Genomic DNA, 14033 nt, shown 5'->3' on the forward strand with positions numbered 1-14033 from the left:
TTTAGGCACGAAGATTTCTTTAGAGTCCTTAAGACATCGCCTGCATGTTATTGACTCCAGGTATCAGACAACTAAGTATGTACAGGCACACAGGATTCCTTTGTTCAAAGCTGAAATTCAACTGGCTATTCCAAATATTGTCTTGAAACCAAGTCTTGAAGATATTCAGGTAACAAAACAGTTGTACATCTCAGTCATTTACAATAAAACATTTATAAATGCATTGTTTTAAATTTATATGTGCAAGTTTAATTTTATTTGAGAACTAAAAGGAAGAGGAAGAAAAGGTAAAAAGTCACTTGAGTTTATAATGACACTGGGTGCTCAGGGCACGAAACCATGGATCAGATTTCTTACAAAAAGGAGGAAGGAACTGTTTTTCTCAAAGCTCGGTAATTCAGTAATTCACAAATTGCCTCTACTTAGAGGCAAACATTTCAAAATGAGTGAAAAAAGTAAAAATGAATGCCATCAATACAGCCTGATTGACTTTCTAGTCTCTTTAAACTCTTTCAGAATATAAAATCAGTTTAAAGTGTCAGTCATAAATCAGCATTCAGCAGTAGTGAAATATAAAGAAAAATATTACCAGCCTGAAGCCCTAAATGGTAAAAAAATTTTAACACTATTTTAAGCTTACATTAATTCAGCAAAATTCTTACACATATATTTGAAATATCCTATGATGTCTGAAATTATTCACAGAATATTAGTTGGTTTTGATGTTGATTTCTGTACTTTTCATTTAGCATGGCAACTGTTAAAATCAGTAGCTGAATTATTTCTCAAATTTCATGTGCAGCCTTCATGGTGTTGCCAGTAAAAAAAATCAGGCCACAAAGTGTGATTTTAAAATACCATATCTAGAAGAAGCCATCTGATAATTTTTGTAGCTGCCTGTGTAGCTTATAGACTATACCATCAAAAATTTCAGACAAATATATTTAAACATTCTGGTGTGAACATGAAAACTATTATTAATAACACATAACAATATTTATAGCAGTTTAAAAGGAAACAGTACTGTAACTATGTTATAATCCCCAGTGATTCATGATTACTGTTCATAAATGTCTCTTATGTTCTTGTTTGGAAACCCCATAAACTTGGAAGGGCTGAGATAAAACTTTATGGAGTACTCTTTCCCCTTACAAAATGTGGTTTTGGATCATCCTGTGTCATGCTTTTTAGAGTATTTCCTTTAAAGACAGAGGTATAATTTTTCATCTTTGGTATTGTTTGGATGATCATCCCCCCACACATAATATCTCTGTGAGTTTAAGGTGAATGTTTTGCTTTTTTCAGAGTGCTGTAAACAAGGCAGTAAATATCATACTATCAGTAGCCAAAGATATTCCCCTGTGGAAATTTGCTTACTTACATCACAAACAGCAGCAGGTGAGTATTTTATTTTGATTATTTAAACAAAATTGCTATTTTAGTTAACATTTCTTAAGATTATATTCTGCACCAATACTTTGACTTGTTACCCGGTAGATCTTCCTGTTAAGTGAAAGCTTAGTTTTTAATCTCTATGCCGAGTAATAAAACATAAGAGTAATAGTTAACAAAACTTATGTTTGGTAGTTTCTAACACTAAAGTCAAAAGTTGCTTTAAAAAATCTTTTAAATACGCTGTTAAAGTATGATGATGATAGTGGTGAACCAACATTATCTATAAGTACTGGCAGCTGAATATAAATTATTATCACTCTTCCCAGGTAAAAACTCTTAAGTTAAAATGCAAGCCTTCATAAGGCACCTATAACACTACAGTTCATCCAGTACAAATATTTTAACTGGCATCAAAATTAGCACTAAAGCCTTGGGAAGGTCTGAGGTTTAGATAGAAACTGTTGAAGGACAAGAATGCACAGTACTGGTAATCGTGTGGCCTTCATTATCTCATCTGGATACAAAATATATAGATGTATGTAGATCTGTGCCGAAAAGTGTCCTTGTAAAAATACTTTTTTTGTTGATACGACATGTCAAACAGATCATCTCATTTCAGTGAAAAAAAACACATTCAAGTCCTGCAAATAAATAATAATTAATTAAAAAAAAAAAAAAAGAAAAAAAAAAAAAAGCCTAGGAGAGAGTGGACTGAGCTCTGTTTCATTAAGCAGAATGTTAGCTTATTTCCAAGCAGCCAACCCTCCCACTGCTTTCAGGACTTTCTATGGCCAAGAATGGGTATAGATTGCAATTCTACGCTAAAGAAGGCAGAAATAACTTAGCAGCTATGTAGGAGGAGAAAAAGCACAGTTGCACTTGTATATGTGCACATTTGACTGATGTAATTCAGAGAAGATTAATACAGAGTTCTACATGACAATTTTTTATAAAATTGGCTTTAACACTAGAACGATAGCTCTGTAAAAATCCAAGCTGAGAATAGGGAGTCTCCCTGTGGACACCTCTCTGCACTTTCTTTCTGTTTTTAGAAGTACTTATTATCTGAGCCTTGTTGAACATTCTGTAATTTAAAAATAAAAAAAAAAAAAAATCCCAAACAAATTAGTGGACATTTTTTTTTTTCTCATTTAATTTATACCAGGTTGAACAAGCTGTTGCTTTAGAGTTAGGTGATGAGAGCAAAATCACCAGGATGGTGGCACTGAAACCTTTAGACAAGCAGATCATCGAACATAAGGATGTAAACAAAGTGGTGATCCAACTAAATACAATTATTTTGTCTCTTAAAACTGAAGCACCGGTTCTTCTGAAGACCTTTTCTGAATTTTCGGACATCTGGAACAAGGTTAATTCCATGCTTAATATACTATTATGTTGCTGTATTGTAAAATCTAAATACATTTTTTTAAAAAGTTACTTCTTGTATAAGGAGTCTGTGCTCAGTAGGAAGAATTGGTTTCATGGTAGAATCCATACACTCATAATTCCCCTGTCTGCTCTTGTGTTGACCAGAATTTCCAAATCTTTACCAATTAAAGCATCTAAGAAAGGAAGCAGAAGAACACAAAAGAAATTTGGAGCATAAACAAGCTTGTGTTTTCGTATGCTTATACATCTTGCTCACAGCATCTTGTCTGCATATGTTACAAAAAAGAATAGTTGAGCTGAATCTCTTAGAAATTGCAAACAGCAAAGTTATTCCTGAATATTAAACTGACTAGTTCTTCTCAAGCAACCACTCCTGAAAGATACTTTTCTATTTCTTCACAACAGAAGAGATTATTTCCTATATCTAGAAAATCTTTCAGCAATGAGGATTCGAAAGCCAAGGTGAATCTGGGCTGATGGAGTTATCTTCATGAGGAAGTCAGTCCAGTCACATAAATGGTAAAGCTCTGAGGAGTGTTTTTTCAGGAGATTCATTATGCAATAAAACCTTGTGTACATTCTGAGTAGTGAAATTCAGCTCTGTGAATGGACAACTACTGGTTTTATCTATCAAAAGTGCTTTAGTCAGGCCAAGAAACAAGCAATCAAAACAGGACTAATTTTATCTTTGTAACGGCTCACTATTTTTAACTTTCCCTTCCTAAATCAACCTTTAAGTGACCTTGTTCCCACAGCTGGCTCTTCTGTCCAGGCTGAGAGAGGATATTCTCAGCTCTTCATGGCTTCTGAAGTTCCAAAGCTTAATGCTCAGTTTGGTTGAGCTAAGCACATGTTGGTGGCATGTCATTTCACCCAGAAAGATACCATTAGATCGGGTGATGCAGTAGAATGATGTTTTTTTTTTTACTAAAATCTTCTAAAATAGTCAATTCACCTGCTCCTTAAACTTAAAAATCCTCAGGAGTCGGTGCTGTTCCCCCCAGCTTTATAATCTCTGTTGGATCATTGGGAACTGTCTCTGGTAACTCATTATTGGCCAGAGAGGTGCAAACAGATTCTCAGGGATATCACAGTGCAGACTGCAGGGGAATGTTGCTGAGACAGGTGAAGATCATCTATTTGTAATTGAACATTTGTAATCTTGCACATTTGTTGAGCTGATGACACTGATTTCTCACCTTTGCAGAGACTGGCCTACCTTATGAAAGGGAAGGATGCTCAGTGCCCTATTGCCTATAAACAATCTTCGAAAAGCTAAACATGCCCTCTCTCACCATACATCCTTCCTTCCCTGCCAAACTGTTTATTTCAAATGGCCAGGAGGCCATCTGCACCTAGAAACTGCAGTTTAAAGATGCTGTTTCAGGAACAGTGATGATGACCGAGTGCAATTCCTCCCATTTAAAACCTGTTAGAGGACGTGAACTGCTTTAGCGGGGTTACACACAGAAGGAAGACTAGGAAGAAAATATTTCCCTCAAAATTTTAGCAGCTACGTTGTAAATTTTGTAGTAACATTTGGATGGATAAGAGATATCCTGACCTGTGTCAGTTTTTGAGTTACAGATTTCAAGTTCTTTAAAGAGTATTATGCAAAAAATAAGAGTCAGGAAAGGCAGTTCAAGTAAAATAATTTGTGCTTATACTAATTAATGCTTGACTTTTAAATTCTTTTAGAGGGGGAACATTTTGTGTTTGTACAATACATCAGGCAGCTGGGCATGCTGTAGGTTATTATAATACCAGTGCTAAATAGTAATTAAAATAAACTTCTTTTAAGTAGGATCCAGAAGAAAAAGTGAAGGAATTTATAGATACTAAACCAACAATGTCTGAATTCCAATCTCAAATCAGATACTTTTCTGTAAGTATTTTATCTTTAATAAAAATGAGCTGTTCAGGTAAATTTTAGTGAAATTAAATGCTGAACACTTGTATTTTTCTTAGCAATTAGAAATGCAAATCAGAGAACTGCCCAATCATTGTGCTCTGCAATCAGTGCAAGTTGCAACAGAGTCATTGAAAATAGCTTTAATTCAGGAATGCCGCTCAAGACAAAGAGCATTTGGATTAGCTTTAAATAAAAAGTCTGCCACAGACGTGGGTGAAATTTATGCATTCACTGAAAATGTTAGCAAGAGGTTAAGCAGACCTATCTGTGACCTTGGTGATGTACGGGAAGCAATGGAAGCACTGAAGGAGATCCGAGAGAATGAGATTAAAATCGACACGACAGTTGGACATATAGAAGAATCTTATTCTGTGCTTCATAAATACAATCTGCTCTTTCAAGATGAAAATACAGAAAGAGGTGATGGATTGGCCTATGCCTGGAAGAACCTAAGCACACAGGTATTGTAGTTGTATTATTTTTCAAATCGTTATTATCAGCTCTCTTAATGTTGAAATGATAGAACAAACTTATTTACCTAATTAATTTTTTTGTTTCCTGCTTTTTTCTTTTGTGCCTATTTTTTTTTTTTTTCTCTTTGTCTGCATATAGGCACGAGAAGTTGAGGACTTGCTGCTGAAGGTACAGCCAAACATGAAAAGAGATTTACTGAGAAGTGTTCAACAATTCCAAATTGATACTGCAGGATTTTGTAAAGAATATGATGAGAAGTAGGTGACCTGTGTTGCAATAAAATTATACTCAATTCGTGATTGTTTGAAAATGATGTATCTAAAGGGCTTTAGACAGTAAACACAGCACATATCTATATCACCTTATATATTACACCTGAAAAAAAGCTTAATTTCAGATTAATGTATGGTGGGCGTACAGTGTTACTGTCAAAGATTCCTTCCTATAACTTCAGAGCTGGAGTCAGTGATGTTCCATAAGGGTTAATCGGTTGGGGAAAAAATAAATCATATTTTCAGATCAAAATGTTAAGTTTTAAATTTTTGTTAGTCTTAACTCAACAAAGTGCTTTGGAAGATACTTAACAGTAAATATTAAAGCAGTGTCTTGGATGTGACTGGAGATACCAGATCTAGGTATATCTAAATTCACTGTCTTACTCAGCCTTACTTTTAAACTTTATCATTTTTGAAGATGTAAATTGTGGGATATTTGTGGTGAATTGGACACTCCTACAGTAGCAACGAGGAAAGAAAGACAGGATTTGGCTTGCTGTGATCTGTTATGTCTCTAGGACAATACCTAACTTTTGAGGGCTTCCCTCCTCCTTTACTGGCAGAGGACTCCCATGCAGCCCTGCTGGGAGGCCTCAGCAAGGCTGACACTCCATCCTATGGGGTGTGCTTTTAAATTGGGGCTTCACTGCTTGGTCCCTGACTGCAGCTCCAGCTGTGCCACAGCTGTGCCTGTGCCTGGCCATGGACCCTGCTGAGCTGAGCACGGGTCCCAAGGCACAGACTCACTTCTGAGGCTGAGCTCAGAGCAGCCTTGTTCTCCCTGGACTGGGTCTCATCCTGGTTAGCTTCCCTGGACTTGCCCCAGACCCTGATTTACTGACTCACCCTCCCTGCTTGACCTTGGTCCTGTGTAATTATTGTGGACTTGTCTGAAGACCTGGACTATCACTGGAACCTGATTACCACCCCGAGGGCCCTGCTCTCCCTGCTCAGGTTCTGTGGGATCCCGCCTTGGCTGCCTTTGCTGACTGTGTTTCTGCTTTCGTCTCCTGGTCCCATTTCCCTTGCCAAACAGACAGCCTGCTCTGCTTTCTGCCCATCTGCCTGGATTTGTTTCTAGAAATAACCATGGCACAGCAGAAGATGACGGAGTTCTCATCCCAAAATATTACGATGTGGCCTAGAAGTGGTCCCAGGTGTGAGATCTGGGAACTGCACCCAGTCCTACTGCTGAGATGTGCTCATTGGGCATTACCATTAGGGAAAATGCTATTGTTTTCTCATATTGTTCTGACTAGTTAATTATAGTTCTAGTGCCAACTACACAGTTTTCACTGATTTATATATCAGTTATCTTTCCCTTTTTAAAATATAAATGAAAATAATTATTAAAATTTGATTTATAGAAGCAACAGGAAATAAAGATAAAACATTTGCAGATCTTTAGCTGTTTGGTAACACAGATGAATTTTTTTATTAGAAAAGAAATTGGACTTTCTTTCAGGGACTATTGAATACATAATCTTGGTACACTGAATATGTGCTGCATTTTCTCTTTTAGCGTCTTGTGAAAATTTAAAGAAAAAATATTTAAAAATATTACATAATGTTCAGTACGTATGGTTTGGGTTCTATTGTGCTCCTTTGTGAAACCTGTATGGTTGACAATTTCAGTGAATCTGTTTTGGTTTTTACAGGGGCCCCAGCGAGGACAATATTCCTCCCCATGAAGCAAGTGACAGATTACAGATCTTTCAAGCCAAATTTGATGAACTGTGGAGGAAGTATCTCTCTCTTTCTGGTGGAGAAGAATTATTTGGTCTTCCCATCACAGGTAGTTTCTCAGGGGATAAGGACACCTGTTTCTAGGCTCTTAATTTTTTCCTGTGATTCCCGCTAAATGCATGGAAATTTAGAAAAATTGCAGAAAATTTCCTTGTGGAAAATTTCCTTGTGGTAAATTATTATAGTCTTTCCTATGAAAAGCAGCTGGGTGAAACTGGCTCTCGATGTGCACATCCATAAACATCAGGTGGAAGAATACTTCACTGCTCTGTGTGTCTCAGGGTTCAGATGCTTAGCTCTCTTGCTTTTTTTGTGTCCAGAGCTAAGTACAACTCCTTCCAGTATTCTGCCCCGTACAAATTTGGGAAACATATTGCCAAAGTACTCAAATTGTCCCTGCTCCAGTTGCATAATGAATTCCCTTGGGCTGTGCAACTGATCTGTAATGTCCTTATGTCTCCTAGTCAGACACAGTTCCTTTGGAAGACTGTGGTGTGAACTACAGCAGAATATCTGATAGGCACTTTAATTTGTGCATACCAAATTGAGTATATTTTCCTGTCTGAGGACATATGCAGTAATCCAAATATACTTTACTAGGAATTCGAAAAGATAAGAGAGGAAGTAAATAAAACATTTCTGTTATTGATGTCCATTTTAAATACTTTTGTTGTCTAATATATCCTATATATTTCATTTGAAAGCACACCTGTCGTCCCCAAACTATGCTTCTTAAGTAAATAGTGTAAATTGACTTAGGGGATATTTTAGTTCTTGTCTAAAATTATATTGTGTTTCATTGCCATTTCATCCACTTTTTCAACATCATCTCCCTCAATTATAAGATTACATCTACTCCTACAGAAAAATATTGATTAAAAAAATCAGTGATATAAACAATTATTGCGCATCAAAATCTGTTGTTCTTACATAATGTAAGTGGAACTTTGACTTCCTAGACACTGTCTAGAAAACTGCAAGTCTGATTTCATTCATTTATTAAATAACATTATTAGAAATACATGAATTCTTATGTTCATGAATACATTTGGCATGAAGAGCTAATTAACACGCACAAATTTCTAATTTTAAAATTTGAAACAGAGTATCCTGAACTTCAGAAAATTAAACGTGAACTTTCATTGCTTCAGAAACTTTACAGTCTTTATGATACAGTTACTTCTAGCATCAACAGGTACAATGAAATGCTTTGGAATGAATTAAATATTGAAAAAATTAACAGTGAACTTCTGGATTTTCAAAGCAAGTAAGTTCTTTTTGTTGTTGAAGTACATACAATTTTAATTTCTAGCTCTTTTTTTTAGTTACCTTGTGAAAATTGCTCTGTGGGGCCGAAGAATGTTGGTTCATCTCAGGCTCAGTGTTGGGCACAACTGCACTGTGGTGCAATATGCAGCTGGTTTGTGAGTCACTTGAGACTTATTGGGGTATATTGACTCGGTGGGCTGTAGCTTATTTAATAAACGAGGTGCACAAACCTGTGTCAATGTGGTTGTAAGTATAAATAACTTCCAAATCTGATCTTATGCAGCACCTGCTCAGTGATTTAGTTTACAGCTAATTAATTGTTGGTCCATGATATTAGATGGAATTTTGAACCTGCTGTTTACTTCTGCACATTTGTCTAAATTATAATTGGTATTTCAAGAAAGGTAGATAGCCATGCTAAATTCTGAGAGGTTATTTATGAAATTTGAAGCAATAATGTTTTCTACAAAAATCTGACTGAACTTTCAGTCAGTAATTTGAAAAACAAAACAAAAAACAGAACAAAACAATCAAACAACAACAACAACAAAAACCAACAAAACCCAACCTCTTTTTTAAAAAAAAGAAGAGTAAAAAGGAATGTATGTCAAACATGTATACCTCTGCATTTGGACAATGTATATCTTCATCTTGTTTCAGTAGAATTCTGGAATCTGCACCGTAATTTTTTCTGTAGTTAATTATATTTTGCAGGCTGTAAGGCTTTTCATGCTTCATTCTCCAGAACCCTGAAGGAAGCCATTGCACAGCAGTAGTTTTCAGTTATGTGTTTCTGTATGAACTTCATGTGTGACATTCTTGTTTGTCCTCTTAAGTGTCAAGCTGTATTTGGAACAGTGTGACTACAAATAGGCAGTAAATGCTTTTTTTTTGAAATAAAAGTCTCGCCCATTACTATCCTTCTTTTGGCAGTTTGCTAGCATTATTGCATCAAGCTATTCTCTTTAAAGGCAGAGAAATTGAAACAACATACAGGGGATACTCACAGAAATAGCTATGTTTGTGTTGTGGAAGAAACAGGAATGCTGGAGATGCAATTACTGCTTTAGACTAATTGTAAAGAAATGCATAGCTCTTTAATGTAATTTTGTTTTACTACCTTTTAAAAGTAGTAATATAATAGGAAACATAATCATTAAATAAAAGTAAAAAAAAAAAAAAAACCTGTAGATAAAAATAAATTCATTTGGAAAGAGAAAAGAAGGAGAAATGCTTAAAAAGCATTACAGAAGTTTATAATTAACAGCTGGAGAGAACTTTCCCTTTATATTTTACTGTAATACAGTGTAAAGAGGATGGCCAGTAAATTTAAGACAGAAATGTAAACCTGATCAATGGAGTAGTTTTTTAACATAATGTGCAGCTCGTGGAACTTTTTTTTAGAAGATATTATTGAAACTAAGACAAAGGAAAAAGTTATTTGATTATTATTTTTTTTTAAATTGCCTTTTTCATTAGTAAGCTGAGAGATCCCATTTCTAATAACCATCCACAGACAAGTTTATTGGGTGTTACTTGCTAAGCCCCAGGATAGAAGTAGTCAGGGACTGGCCCTTAAAGCCTTCTTGATATAAGGCAGAGTGTAGATTTTCCATTCTGCAATGCTTTTCCCCAGCATATTTAATCCTATCTACTGTTGGATTCAAGATGAAAGACTATAGCAGTTATTGTAATGCCATGACAGAATGCATATGTTCATCTGCCTCTTACCAGCAAGCAGTGAAGAATTCGCACATGTTCCAGCATTGTGTGACAGATCTGTCTGATTTTGAACTGTGAAAAATGGAGAACTTTTTGGAATGAATTTGTCATTATGTGCAGGGTTTATGCAGCTTTTAGTTTCTGGAGTTGATCTGTAAGAGAACTGCTGTCAGACTTTGGTCCATAGCTTTGGCAGATGAAAATTGACATGACTGGTTTAGAAGTGAGAGGAGCTGTGACAATTCACAGAACAACAGGTTCTTAATTTTAAATTTGTTTTCATCTTGAATTGTGCATAAATGAAAATTTTCCTTTGAATATCTTTCATACAAACCAGGTATGAATTAAGACTTGTTAATTGAAGTGGAAGTATTTTTTCTGTTTTCAAGCAGATTAGTTTTTGTTTAGGATGTATTTATTTTGCTGAGAAAAATATATGTTGTTTTATCCTTTTGCCTTTTTACAAGATCAGGTGCATTTACAAATTTTACTAAAACAATGACACTGCAGGAACTTTATTTCATGTATGGGTTTGCGCATGAAATTATTTTCCTTTAATTCAAACTGAAATAGAAACCAAAGCATTCTAGTGTGTTTTGTGCTGTCTTTAGTAGTGTTTCATGCCTGCAGCCATGAACAACCAGCTATATATAATATTGCCAGCTTGCAACTGGATTTTTATTTGCAGTCTACTGGTCAGCTCATTGAAAAATGACAATATATTGTACTACTAAGTGGTGGATGGTGATTATTAAGAATAAAATATTTCTTCTTTCTTTTTGTGCTTTTTAAAGAATCCGAAGGTTACCGAAAGCATTGAAGGAATGGCAAGCTTTTCAAGACTTAAAAAAAAAAATTGATGACTTCACTGAGAGCTGTCCTTTGCTTGAAATGTTGAAAAATAAAGTATGTTCTGCATAATGATTTGGAGATAAGAATCACTTGAGCAACTCTATTGAAGGACATGTTATATGACTAAAAGATGTTTTTAATATTTTTTTTTAATAGATAAAAGCAGCTGTATTTATAGCAGAAAATCTAGTTAGGCTTAATTATAGAAAACTCCTTATGCCTTCAGTGGAATGGAAATCATGACTCTCCTACTTGTTTAACAGATGCAGTGCAAAAGTATGTGATCATTCTAGACCTAAAATTAATGCAATTTTTAAAAACCCCATCCCTATGGTCTTTTCTAGGCAATGTTGTCAAGACACTGGGAAACAATTGCACAAGTAACTGGGCATCACTTTGATGTTGACTCTGAAAATTTCACTTTAAAAAATGTAATGGATGCCCCTTTATTAAAACATAAAGAAGATATTGAGGTACATGTAATTATCTGGTTTTGTTTGTTTGTTTGTTTTTGTTTTTGTGGTTTTTTTCCTGTTTTGTTGTTGTTTTTGTGTTTGTTTGTTTGGGTTTTTGGTTTTATTTGTTTGGGGTTTTTTTTGGTAATTATTAACTTGTGATCTGGTGCTTTTGAAATCCTGTTTCTAGTCAGCTTTGCAACATTAAAAAAAATTGGTTTAGTTGAAGAATTCCTTTGAAAAAATGGAGTTTGGTAGTTGGTATTGGCTAATGGTTAGTTTATTTCCCTTTTATTCTGGAGAAGATTTAAATACGTAGATGGTATTACACTAATCCTTCCATAGGAAGACTTCCGTAGTTTTAAGAGTAATGTGATTCTCTCATGCTTCTGATTTAAGGTCTGCCTACTTATATATTTTTCCTACCTTTAAATGTCTAACCAGAGTGAAAAAAATAGTTGATGTAAGACTGATCCTGTTAAGTGCTAAAAGTCCTAAGAACACAGCAGAAGAAGATATGGGATTAAAGAAGAATGAAGTTGTTTTGTATTTCAAAAGTGACCCTTCACAAGAGCACAGATAGATGAGACGTCATATGGAGTGTGCCCAAGCTACATAGCCACGGTCTCCTCTGTTTTGGGGACAGAAGTTATCTACCAAATGCCTTAGCTTCATGCTTATTAATTTTACAAGAACAAAACATTACTAAAACTAAAGAAGTAAAACCCAAACAGTTTCTAACGTCAGTTCCCTGGTGACTAAATCTGTATTATTTCCAGAGTAGTGACCTGTTTTGTCTTGTTTCACAAATGAGCATTTTCAAGGCAAAACCCTGAAATCAAACCTCTGCTGTACCCAATTCCCAGACAAGAATTTAAGCCTTTTGAAAGGTTCAGAGCTCCAGCCCTACACTTCAGGAATCACTTTAAACCTGTGATAGAATCCAATGTACTACTGAACCGGAATTTGGGATCCAGCCTGAGTGTTTGATCCTTTTCTCTCTGATGCAATAACCACCTTTATGACAGTCCTGTCTTCACTATCTTCAAGAAGTGGCAGACAGGCATGTTGTCAGTCTACTCTCTATTCTTGGAATATTGATTGGTTTTGATTGGCAATGTTTATTTTCTTTAAACGCCTCTATCAGTTTATTTGATTTCAAGTATTAATACATACAGAGAGGCAAATTATTCCTGCAGATTCACTGACTCAGTGAATTTTGTGTGTGCAAAATGCTAGTAGTAGTGGAGTACAGATGGAGTACAGCCCATTAAATATACCTGTTACAAGCAGTACTAGAATATAATCTTGTTTGAAATATAACAAGGTGTTTCAATGTATATTTTCATTAGCCTGAACTTACACTGAGATCTGGATCAAGCCAATATATTTTAATAGTCTTTGTAAGTGTGCTTTATAATAGCCTTAGATGAATGTAGTTTACATTTTAATTTTACACAGGATATCTGCATCAGTGCTGTCAAAGAAAAGGATATTGAAGCAAAACTGAAACACATCATCACTGAATGGAGTACTCATGCTTTCAGTTTCAGCCACTTCAAAACTCGAGGAGAACTTCTTCTGAAAGGATCAGATATATCAGAGAAAATAGCTTTGGTGGAAGACAGCCTCATGATGCTGGGCTCACTGATGAGCAACCGGTACAAAACTTAATAAATGTACACACTACATAAATATAATCAACCCCCTGAGTAAACAATTATCATCTTAGTTTCTTCTTCCCTTTAATTCATGATCATGCAGCTATAATACTCCGTTTAAGTCCACCATACAAGAGTGGGTTCAGAAGCTGACCAATACTGCAGAGATAATTGAAAACTGGATTACTGTACAGAACCTCTGGATCTACCTTGAAGCTGTGTTTGTTGGTGGAGACATTGCAAAGCAACTACCTCAGGTATATTGATGTATGGCAATATGTTGTGCCAGGAGATTAGCCACATCGCAGAGTTTATTTGCCAGTGCATGTAAACCATATGAGATTTGTGGGCTGTGCACAGGTAGTGAAGGAGAAGCTTTGCCAAACTAGGATCTGTCTAGTTAAATTGCTAGGACTTGGTGAAGCCTACAGGAACACAATTGTTTGTAATTCAAACTCAAATGTTCCTGTCAGTGTGTAATATTAGTGAATTAGTACAGGGCTCAGAACTACTTAATAGCATGAAACTGATTTATCACTTTTGCCATATGTGCAGATATCCCTTTCTTCCTGTGTGCACATGATTATAGGCTATAAGCTATAATATAATGACAGATTTTGTATATGAAGTCTGTACTTGCTAGGACTCAGTTTAATGAAGTCCCACAGAGAGATGCTGCCAGTCTTGGGAGCTGTACATGTGCTAATCTGTGTGAACCATTGCAACCTCTTCAAAAAGCAGTGATGACCTTCCAAAGTAGCAGCTGCATAACAGCCAAGGAATGATCTGAACAGGAGAGAAATAGAAAAAAAAAAAAATCATCCTTTTTATTGTGTCTCCTAATGAGGGGTTTTCATACAGTTCTAACAAACCACAGTTG

The 14033-nt window shown here is 35.5% G+C and overlaps 1 protein-coding gene across 1 annotated transcript in view; it reads left to right on the forward strand.

Annotated features, from left to right (window-relative positions):
• Window positions 1-14033, forward strand: part of LOC120747561 (dynein axonemal heavy chain 5-like) — a 149713-nt gene that overhangs the window by 26588 nt on the left and 109092 nt on the right. Inside the window, exons 24-35 of the mRNA XM_058420799.1 lie at window positions 6-169; window positions 1306-1398; window positions 2561-2764; window positions 4592-4672; window positions 4756-5160; window positions 5312-5430; window positions 7107-7243; window positions 8299-8461; window positions 10980-11091; window positions 11382-11510; window positions 12954-13153; window positions 13257-13410. Coding sequence (XP_058276782.1) covers window positions 6-169; window positions 1306-1398; window positions 2561-2764; window positions 4592-4672; window positions 4756-5160; window positions 5312-5430; window positions 7107-7243; window positions 8299-8461; window positions 10980-11091; window positions 11382-11510; window positions 12954-13153; window positions 13257-13410 — 1961 coding nt within the window. The remainder of the gene's footprint in view (window positions 1-5; window positions 170-1305; window positions 1399-2560; window positions 2765-4591; window positions 4673-4755; window positions 5161-5311; window positions 5431-7106; window positions 7244-8298; window positions 8462-10979; window positions 11092-11381; window positions 11511-12953; window positions 13154-13256; window positions 13411-14033) is intronic.

This window comes from Hirundo rustica, chromosome 1, assembly GCF_015227805.2.
Source record: "Hirundo rustica isolate bHirRus1 chromosome 1, bHirRus1.pri.v3, whole genome shotgun sequence".
Lineage (NCBI taxonomy): Eukaryota > Metazoa > Chordata > Aves > Passeriformes > Hirundinidae > Hirundo > Hirundo rustica.